The sequence below is a fragment of the Morus notabilis genome, unplaced genomic scaffold, assembly GCF_000414095.1.
Source record: "Morus notabilis unplaced genomic scaffold, ASM41409v2 Scaffold24, whole genome shotgun sequence".
NCBI lineage: Eukaryota > Viridiplantae > Streptophyta > Magnoliopsida > Rosales > Moraceae > Morus > Morus notabilis.
Window position 1 is genome coordinate 561,513 of NW_010368056.1, and position 11,676 is coordinate 573,188.

General features: G+C 32.6%; 1 protein-coding gene across 1 annotated transcript; it reads left to right on the plus strand.

Moving 5' to 3' along the window:
• The first annotated feature begins 3,673 nt into the window (after positions 1–3,673).
• LOC21402967 (fasciclin-like arabinogalactan protein 7) lies at positions 3,674–5,856 on the plus strand. Its single transcript, XM_010114520.2, has 2 exons — positions 3,674–4,013; positions 4,731–5,856. The coding sequence occupies exon 2, from the start codon at positions 4,785–4,787 to the stop codon at positions 5,562–5,564; it is 780 nt and encodes a 259-aa protein (XP_010112822.1). The 5' UTR covers positions 3,674–4,013; positions 4,731–4,784; the 3' UTR covers positions 5,565–5,856.
• Positions 5,857–11,676: the final 5,820 nt, after the last annotated feature.

An 11,676-nucleotide genomic window follows, 5' to 3' on the forward strand; every position in this document is an offset into this window, starting at 1 on the left:
AAACCAAGATTTGAATCCCATGTTTAATTTTTTTCTGTCTCAAACTGTGTCCATCCACTCATATTATATCATCTCAATAAAAATTTTAACAACCCTTTTAATAGATTTCTCCGTCAAACCCACGTTATCTTTCTCTCATTTCTCTCTCTTCTCTTTACATTTTCCTTTAAAAGTGTTGTGATTTTTCTCTCCTCTCTCCAATTTATCCTCTTTCTGAAGCAAACCAAGGGAAATTGCAAATTATGAAAGAGAAATTCACAAGAGTAAAGAGCACGACACACCAAAAATCAATTTTTGTAATTTTTTTTATTATTATCACGAATATAAATTAGACTGTTATATTACACACATATATGTATATATATACGTCAACTCTATCACAGAATTTTCCATCGTTTTACACAAAATCTGTTACCAATTCCATCTCTAGAATGTAAAAAATAGAAAAAGCCTCTCAAAGTATCAAAATAACTTTTCTTAATATGGTATCAAATTGCTATATTAATTGGTCAAAACTTTGACAAGATTAGCCAAAGAAAAAGATTGGTTTCTATTTCACATGGACAGAAACAACTTGTGGTTTTAAACTTAATACAGGATTCTTTTAGTAATATATATATATATATATATATATATATACACACGTGAAATTACTAATAATCTCATCTAATAATCTCATAGACGGCTGACGGCTGATGAACACTAATATTTTTAAAAAAGAGAGAACACCATATAAAATCTCAAAAAAAAAAAAATTATTAAAACTCAAAAGTTTCAAATGATCCCAATTAATTAACTAATTGCCATGTGATTCCCAAAAAGTCCAAAATGGGGATAATACATAGTATATTGTGGCAACGTGGTTTCATGGGTTGTTTTTTTTTTTTTTTTATTCCGAAAATAGTAATTTTGATAAATATTTTTTAAAATAGTACTATTAAAAATTTTTGAGTCTTAACATTAGCTTATTGAATTTTACCCATTTAAATAAGTAATTTAATAAATTATTATCGATAATTTAACAAATGTCATCGGCGGCAATTCTCTGATCGCCGCTAACAAACGTAATTTAATAGATTATTGTTTAATATTTAACAAATTATTATTTATAATTTAACAAATTATTATTAAAGGGATAATCTATCACAATAAATGAATATAACTCTATAATGATGTGTTTAAAAATCAATTTTTGTAATTTTCTCTTTCGGAAAAAGAATGTACTTTTGGGGGTGTTTATTTGTCGGCAACAAGAGTAAAGAGCACGACACACCAAAACGGTGTCGTCTGTGTGCCGGTGAGCCGATTTTGCTAACATGAGCGGTGGCGGTGGGGTGCGCATGTGTGCGGAAAATGATTGGATACAGTTGTCGGAGGGGGCTGTGGAAGCAACCACCGGACAGCCGAGCGCTCGTTGGCCCAAATCTCATGGTAGGCCCATGATGAGCTTGTCAAACCACGATATTTTGATGCTTTTTTTTTTTAGTCTTTAAAGAATCACGACATTTTCCAGTTTTGAAATAATAATTATTTGCCACATTTTCATATTTTTAGTTCTCAGCTACACGTCCCTACGTAACCAATTTTTCTCACGTTTTTATCGTAGAGAATATATATATATAGAAGTACTCTTTCATTCGTTCCCCTCAAATTATCGTTCCCATTACTATATTTAAAGTTCGTTTAGTTTATTAATTTAAATTTTTTAAAAAATTTATTTCTACATTTTTTATACAACTTTTTACTCCTTTTACTCATGAATTATTCTAATATGTATGATTGATTTATATATAGGAGCTTTCTATGGTATTTTTTAATTTTTATACCATGCATTTTTTATGTTAAAAAACATCTACTTTATATTTTAAATTATATTACATTTATATATTTCAAATTCATAATAAATATTTACCCATTTACGGTCAAAATTTAAATTCACTATGAAAAATACCCAAATATCCTCATATTTTACAAGTTTCTTTTTCTTTTAAAAAAAATTATTAATGCCATTTAGCTCTTTAAGTGGTCAAACTTGATTGTTGACCGAGAAAAGGCCAGAAGTTAGCATAAATTAGAAATCTAAAATCATGAATATGGCCAACTGCAAAATGCAAAATATAATATTGCTTAATTTTTTTAAAATCATTTTGAGTATAAAAATGAAAAATACCTTTTATAGAAGGGCATCCTTATTGATTTAATCAAAATCACATTAAAAAAAAATATGCATAACAAATAGTTTTTTTATACTAATATGATGTTTCAAGACATAACTCTATCAACATTTTTTTTCTTTTTCACATTGTCAAATTCTTTATATGTAATTCTTAAAAACTACAATCCTATAATTTTTTTTTTTGTATTTTTTTATTTTTTAAAATAGAATAATATTTCGTTCATACTGAGATTGAAGGCTAACTCCGCCGTTTCCTTTTGTTCTTCCCTAATTGAGTAAGTAGGAGCTTAAGAATCCAAATATTTCCCCTGTAAAACCTTTTATAGTTATGTAACTTGTAGCCAATTTGTCATGGTGTCGTGATAATTGAAAACATTTCATTTTATAACAATACTTAACACGAAAATTCAAGATATGGGGTTAGTAAGAGTGTTAAAAGCTAAATCAAGGGGTGTTACACAAACTTTAGTTCTCTTTAAAAATCGAAGTCACCTATGTTACAAATAACGTCTGCTAGTGTTACACATATTTTGCCTACATATTATTCTCCTCTCACCCATAGTTACTATTGCGTTCAATAGATGCGTTACAAATTTTTTTTTTTTTTAGTGTTATTTCGTTCTTTTTATTAATGTAAAATAACCGTTACAACCCTTAATTGATTTAAATACCTTTTTTTTTTTTTTTTTTTTTTATCAATCTATCACCTACTCCTCCTGCCAAAAACAGTATGTGGCCAATGAACAATAAATATCTAAGGTGCCGTTCATTTTACCGATTCGAGTTTTGTTACAGTAAAAAGCTCTCAGAAACAGTCATATCTAATTTTTTTGTTACAGTAAAAAACTCTCACATAAACTCACATCTAAACTCGAATCAACGAACTAAACGGACCCTAAAATACTTTTACTTGTACGTTCAGACCTCAAATAACACGTAGGCGCCATCTCCGGTCTGGCTAAAAAATCTGTCAAAAATTTTCCAACCAACCATGAGATCTCATGTTAGTTTAGTACAAAAATTTAAATTAGAGTGATTTTAATCATGATTTTGAAATCAAAATTATGATTTATGATTTTAGGTTCAAATCATGATTTTGAAACCATGATATCAGGAGTTTCCCTTGAATCAAGAGAGAGTTGGTTTTAAAATCATGAGTGATTCTGGTTTAAAACATCATATCAGATTCTGAATCATGATTCAGAATCATCCAAATCAAACTTTAATTTTGAATTTTGATTCAGAATCACTGTAAATAAACACTGATTCTGAATCAGATCTAGAATCATATTCTGAATTCATTTACCAAACGAATCCTAAGAATTTTTTCATGAGATGAGAATTTGAATGAGAAAAGTATGCAAGAGATATTGATGGTCATATATTATTGATAATGATGAGGTGTAGTGCAAGGCTGGTCTACAAGCAATATTAAACAAATAAGTTGCAGGCGATTTAGAAAGCCCATCCTACACCTGAAATACTCTTCTTTTCTTCCCCACCAAAAAAAAAAAAAAACCTTCTCTCTTTTCTTAAGAGTCATTCCAAATAAGTATTACTTTATTTTGTGTCCAAGTAAGAGCCATCCGATCGTTTTAACTTTGAACACGCCCGACTTTATCTGATTTTTGCATCCACCTACTCTCCGACTTTATTTATATCTCTTTATTTATATTTACCTCCCCAAGTTATTACTTACTACTACACCCACACACCAACTTAACTTGGTTTTGTTTTTATCTCACATATAAGTCCACCTTTATATAATCTCTCCACATTCTGCATTGGCATTTGCATTCTTCATTTCCATATTCTCTCAAGTTCCTCTTGCTCTGAGGTGGGTTTTCTTTAACTTCTCTTCGTTGCATTTCATTTTCCAAGATTTGTATGCACATTTGTCTGTTAGTTAAGCTGACATTTTGAGAATTATAGCGAGTTTCTTGCTTCTTTTGTGTTTTACGCCAATGGGTTTGTTTTCCTTTGTTGTGCTGATCTAGATCTGTTTCTTTTTCCATTCTTGATGTGCTTTTTAGCAATTTTTATTTTGCTGCTGTTTTCAGAGAGATTTTTTTTTTGGCGATTTGGGATTTTTTTCTTTTTTTTTTTTGGCATAGAATTATCTTGTAAGCTGAAAAGTGAATTCTTTGTTGAATGCCATTTTGATTTGGTTTTTCTAATTCAAAGTTTTCAGTTTCAGGGGAATTTGAGTGTTGGGTCTCTTATAGAACAGTCCAAACTAGTATGCACTGTGTCATAGTTTAAGCATCTCAGCATGACATTACAAGCTTTGATGTTTTCTTTCAGATCTCCCCACCAACAATTCCATTTCAACTTAAAAACTCTTGTGTTGACCAAGATCTAGTTTTTTTAGCAAGACTCGCTAGTATCAGTAACCCAATTGGGTTTCGTTGAAAAATGGAACACTGCTTGGGGAAAGTTTAAAACAACTCATACCCACATTGTGGTTTGATTGGACATTAACAATGCCACTATTCATTTTTATTGCATTATTCAGATCTATGTTTTTTTAAATCCATTTTGTTCTCTACATCAGGAATTTGGAGAGCTCAAGAAGTCATTATCAACAAAACAAATCTGTGGTGGAAAAATGGCACCCAAGTTTGTTTTCATTGCCATCACAATGGTGGTGCTTCTTTCTTCCTCAGCATTTGCCCAAAAAACTGCCTCACCGCCTTCACTAGCCCCAACTCCGGCACCTGCACCAGCCCCGGACTATGTAAACCTGACTGAATTACTCAGCGTGGCCGGTCCATTCCACACTTTCCTTGACTACCTTTTGTCCACAAAAGTCATTGACACCTTACAAAACCAAGCCAACAACACTGAGGAAGGTGTCACAATCTTTGTCCCAAAAGACAAAGCCTTCTCATCCCTCAAGAGCCCCTCTCTCAAAAACCTCACAAACGACCAGCTCAAGCAGCTCTTGCTTTTCCATGCCTTGCCACACTACTACAGCCTTGCTGAGTTCACAAATCTCAGCCAAAGCAGCCCTGTCAATTCCATGGCTGGTGGGCAGTACTCCTTGAACTTCACCGATAATTCGGGGACTGTTCACATTAGCACAGGCTGGACCAGAACAAAGGTCAGCAGCAGTGTGCACTCAACTGACCCTGTTGCCATTTACCAAGTTGACAATGTCCTCCTTCCTGAGGCCATTTTCGGTACCGACATTCCTCCGACCCCTGCTCCTGCCCCTGCCCCAGATATCGCCCCGGTTGCGGATGGCCCGACATCTGAGGATGCTGGGGCCAAGTCTCCAACATCTAATTTGTCAGGGAAGTCTGCTTCTTTCAGGATCAGCAGCTGGGGAATTTGGAGTCAGTTGGCCTTGGCGGTTTCAGGTGGATTCGCATTGATGTTCTTGTGAAGTGAAGAGTTCGGGGATTCCATGATGAATCTTTAACTTATGTCATCAAGAGGGTATATTTGGATTTATTCCAGGTGCTTTATTTTTTTTATTTGAAAACCATTTTTTTCTGAACATATGTGCTGCTATTGAATTTTATGATGTATGAGGATGTGGGAGATCTTCTGCTACGGGAGATGCATTTTGTTTGATCTATTGTCATATAGAAAATATTATTGTACTCCTCGGCTCTCAGCTTTAATTAATTGTTGTGTTGCTTTCGGTATACAAGACATTAAATGTTTTTCCGTATTATGCAACTTTCAAGTTATTTTGGTCTATGCAACTGCTTCTTGGTAAATCAATCAAAACGATACATCATATTTTTCATGTGGTGTTAAGGAAAAGGAATATATTTCGGACAAAACTTGGTACTAGAATCAGCAGATTATTTAGACTAGGTATGTTTCACGCCATATACTGTTACAACACTTGGTAAGACGTTACATCAGCAGAACTTAATTGGTGAATATACTTGGTGACTATTATATAGTCTTGTAACAATTTTTTACTATTAAGATCTCATTTAATTCGCTGATTTGAGTTTTTAATTCGATATTATATATGATTTTACGTGGAGTTTTTAGCTGTAGCAGAAAAAGTTAGAAGTGATTTTTTATGAGAGCTTTTAACTGTAGTAAAACTGAAATTGAAAATTCGAATCGACTAAATGAACGAGACCTAATATTGTTAAGGGTAAACATCACATAACCTTTTTCAAGCTGTGTTGTTTTTGCTTTTTTTATTAGTTTTTTTTTTTCCCTTGGTACTTTTTTTGTTACTTTTGCTCGAGAAGATTCTGACTTCACCAATACTCTACATATATGATATACCCCCACTTTGGAAAAGACCAATGACACTTAAAAAAAAAAAAAACCAACCTGTTGCAGTACATATAGATGTGTCATCTTTAAGCATATATCTTTCCACACTTAATTTTAGTAATTTGCTAAGCAAACGTGGCCATTTCAATTTGCAATAATTACATAAAATGTCTACCATGGGAGGTCTTTAATCTATCTTTTAATTTCACTTGGTCACCCTAATCAAGTTCGTGAAAGGATTGAGGGAAAATTACCAAACCATTCTAAATTTATTGGTTTTGTGATTCCGTTTTAGTAACTTCTACTATGATAAGTAATTCCCTTTTTTTAAGATAGTGTGATGAGTTACTCGTCCATACATGATAAAACTAGGGTGAATTAGGGGAATGCGACCTTTAAGAGTTGGTAAAATATGTTAATTATCTCATAAAATTTTGCTATGTAGCGTAGTTATCTCAAAAGGTATTGGGCCTAATTTATATATGAACTCAGCCTGTCTTCAATAGGCCGAATCCAGGTCCATAAAGTGATTTGCCCAAACCTGAATCAGTTTGCTTGATTTCCAACGTTTATGTTTAAGAATTGTACTTTCTTATCCTGCTAGCAACTGTTCATTTATTCATTTCCTTTTATAAGAATGTATACTATTTTTTTTTTTTTTGAGGAAAATAAGAATGTATATTATGTTTCTTTGATTTTCCTATGCTGAAGTTTTTAACTAAGGGATGGCAACGGGGTGAATTTAGAGCGGAATGATCTTATCTCTAACCCGTTTTGCGAATAAAAACACTCACCATATCCGCCCTATAAACCCGTATAAATTAACAGGTTACGGGGAGGATATTTCCGTCATGAATTTGGGGTATTAACGGTGACTCATTTATCCAATTAGTTATCTTTATTATAAAATAAATAAATAATTAACTAAACAATACAAACATACAAAATACTAAGTAAAGAAATGTAATTTTGAAATTTCATATACTATGGGTCAATCAATAGCTTATTTCCTTTACCACTGTGTTGCTTGTTTTGACCCCCTCTTATACAAAAGCCGTTTTGACATCAAAATGTGGTTCTTGTGGCTTGGAACTTTTTCTTTATTTCACTTCTTATTTTGATATGATAATCTCAATGTTGATTATGTCTTTTTAGCATTTATGTTTTCGTTGTGTAATAACAAAAGTTGTCACCTTATCATTCTATAGTGGTGATACGTCTAATCTATTAAGTTTTATCCTACATAATACCGTGAGTGATCATGGTGCTCTAAGTCCTTTAGTCTCAGTCGATTGGTTTTATCACTATAGCGACTTTGTCAAACGAGCTTTTCTCACGCTCAATTATTAATGTGTTGAGCGGGTCTTTTTCCATTAGATGTCGACAATTGTGTTTACCTCTACACCTCAATCGTTTCATTGTGTGGTCAAATATCTTTTATTTGGTAGTCATTTACAACTATATTAGAGTCTATATCGTTTTATTTATTTAATGAAATTTTCTGATTAAAAAAATTCACTAAATATCTTGAGCTTACTGATGGTATGATTATAAATTGTTCAATAAATATAGATTTATTAAATGTGGTCAGCTGGAATTTGTAAGAGTGATTCTTTAGCTGTGGTGACTGATTAATTTTCGTGTCCAGTCCGTTTGTAGAAGAATGCAAATTATCCAATATCGGTAGATTTTATAATTGGATAGGATGACAAATTAGAATAAAATGAAAGTTTAAAAGAACAGCCAATGTAGGCTATAATATATATAAGCTTATATTGGAGTGATTAAAATCCATTTAACGTTAATTACTATTAACCTTCTTTTAGGTATATCACTACTATTTTTTGCATCGTGACTGTTATCTTTCTAATCTATTATTAGGTAATAAAGTGGCACACAAATTAACTAGTTTTGCTTCCTCTTTGATAAAATAATTACTCCACTTATTCTATTCCTCTTGTGCTAATGAGATTACTTATTAGGACTTAAAAAGATAAAAAAAAAAAAAAAAAAAAAAAAAAAAAAAAAAATTAACATGCTTAAAATTGTTTGCCTCTATGCTTAATTAACATCATGTCTAACTTGCATGTTTTAAGTATAACTTTTTCAAAACGAAATTAAGGATTTGTAGTATATAATAGATTTCATAAACATGAAATAGTTCATATATTCAAACTTAAATTATTGATTATACTAGAATGAATTTGAATTTCAAACGTTAGAATTAAAAATTATGATTGACTTCTCGACGATGAGATTTAAACTCGGCTCGCCATGGATCTTCTGAGAAAGTAGAGATCAACGGAGTTTCATGACTTGGTGAAATCCGACGAGTCTCTTCGTCGTGCTCTTTCCGGCGATAACCTTTGAGCTTTTTCTGCCACCGACATAGTCGTCGTGCTCTGGATGGCGTGGTCACAGTGAAAGGCATCGGCAACCCCGTCGCAAGGCCATGACACAATCAAAACGGCACAAAGTTCGCACTTGTAGCTCGTCATGAGTTCAACACAGTTCACAGCCACCACGCAAACCTCACCGTCGTGGGTTTTCTCTTTCCTCTTTTTTTAATTTCTGAATTTTGTTATATTTTGGGATAAATAGTTTATTTATTTACTAAATAAAGAATTACAAGTATCAGAAACATAAAAAAATTGGTAAATATTAGGTAATGCATTAAACGGATGTTTAAGAAAAATACGTGAATTACGTAATTAGTAATTACTGAGAGAATAATGTGTGTATTTGGTAAATAGTATATTTATTAGGAAAATAATTTATTCATTTGGTAAATAAATTTATAAATACTTGATAAGTAGTGTATTCACTACCTGAATATTAGGTAAATTTATTTAATTGATAAATACTAAATAAATAATGTACTTATTAAGTGAAAGATATTGATAAAAAAATGTATTTACTATATAAATATAAGGTATACACTGCATTTAATAAGTTAATATTAATAATCTAGTTATTAAGTTTACCGATCTGTGAATAATTGATTTATTGAGAAAAAAAAAGAAGAAAAACAAAAACAAAAATAAAAAGTAACTCCAAATTAAAACCTTAATCCCAATCCTAATATCAAAAAAATTCCTAAACTTATCCCCTTCCATCACCCAACCCTCTCCCCCGAATAGTAAACTGTCAAGGGACAATCGAAATCCGATGAACAATGAGAAAGAAAAGTCGAATCTGCAGTGACGAGCCTGGCACAGAGATCAGGGGTGCATTTAAAACTCGTTTCAAAATAATTTTATTTTTTGTATGAAAATAAAAATGAAAACGTTTTCAATTTCATACATAAATCATTTTTAAAAATGCGTTTGGTAGTTTTATCAAGAGATTGTTTTAAGTGTAAAAAAACCCATTAATGTCTCTCTTTTTCTCTCTCTGCTCCAGAAAGGAGAAAATGAAAATAAAAAATGAAAAACGATGAAAAGTCATTTTTCATTTCTCTCTCATTTTACACTAAACTAAAAAATCGTTTTCATTTATGTTTTTTGTCGTTATTGCACCAAACGCCGTTTTAAGAACGTTTTTATTTTTTTCTCAAAAAACATAAAAAATAAAAACAAGATCTATTCCAAACATGACCCAGAAGATGTGCTTTGGTCTCGTCTAAGGCCTTTGGTTCCAACACAACACCACACCCTATTACATCAACTGGTCATTTTTCATATTTCAGTATTTTAGCTTACCTTGCAAGCTTTGCTGACGTGTATGAAGTAGTTACAATATTTATCTATTGTAACCGTGTATATAAGTGGTTTTCCACTATTCACATTAATCAATAACAACATTATTCATTTTCCCCAATTCTCCCTGTTATTCGCAATATGGTATCAGAGAAAATTTCTTGCTGCTCAATCTGATTGTTCTTCAATTCATCATCTCCTTTGTTGTTTCAATCCGATTGTTCTTCAATTCATCATCCTCTTCGATGTTTCAATCATGTCCTTGATTTCTTCCTAGATTCGATCAAAACATTTTATCAATTTTCATGGCTTCATCTGTTTCTGGGAACTCCTCGGCGATTTCTGGCAAGTCCACCATTGACGATCCGCTTAGTCCCTATTTTCTTCATCACTCTGACAGCCCAGGCCTCTCGCTTGTGTCTCAGCCATTAACAGGAGATAACTACCCTTCCTGGAGCCGTGCGATGATCATTGCATTGCCTGTGAAGAACAAGTTAGGTTTCATCGATGGATCCGTGATGAAACCAGACGGTACAGATCTCAACTTGCTTAATTCCTGGATTAGAAATAATAATGTAGTCATTTCTTGGATATTAAACGCTGTTTCTAAAGAAATCTCTGCCAGCATTCTATTTTCTAATTCTGCCTGTGAAATATGGCTTAATCTCAAGGAACGTTTTCAATAAAGTAACGGTCCTAGGATTTTTTAGTTGAAACGAGAATTAGTTAATCATGCTCAGGACCAGAATTCAGTGGCTGTGTATTTTACAAAGTTGAAATCTTTGTGGGACGAGTTGAATAATTTTAGGCCTAATTGCACCTGTGGCAAGTGCACCTGTGGTGGTGTCAAAGAACTTAGTTCTTTTTATCAAAATGAATATGTGATGGCTTTCCTCATGGGTTTAAATGAGTCATTTGCTCAGGTTAGGGGTCAATTACTGTTACTAGATCCTTTACCACCCATCAATAAGGTGTTTTCCTTGATTTCACAAGAAGAACGCCAGCGAACCATTGGGTTTCATAATGGTATCCACACTGAATCTTCTAACAGTGTCGCTGCCTTTGCTGTTAGAAATGATTCAGTTAAGAAACCTAATGGTGGAGGTGAAACCAGTGGGGGAAATAAGTTTCAAAAAAGGGATAGGCCCTTTTGTACTCATTGCAACTTTCATGGACATACCATTGACAAATGTTATAAGCTACATGGGTATCCACCTGGATTCAAACCAAAATAAAAGAACTATTCCAATAACAGTCAAGTTGCTGCTGTTAATCAAGTTTCCACCAAGTCCACAGATGCTGAGAATGCCAATACAGGGGATTTCTTTCAAAATCTCAGTCCAATGCAATATCAACAACTAATGACGATGTTCTCTACACATTTGTCCTCTTCCACCAAAGGAAATGATTCTCAGGATATCTCTACTTCTTATTCCACAAGTATTTACTTTTCAGTTTATGTGAATAATGCATTATCTTCAGCCAAGACATGGATTATTGATTCTGGAGCCTCTAGACATATTTGTTCTGTTGCTAGCATTTTTCTGTTTT

Coding starts and splice junctions, on each gene's coding strand:
- LOC21402967 (XM_010114520.2), top strand. CDS start 4,785: ATGGCACCCAAGTTTGTTTTCATTGCCATCACAATGGTGGTGCTTCTT.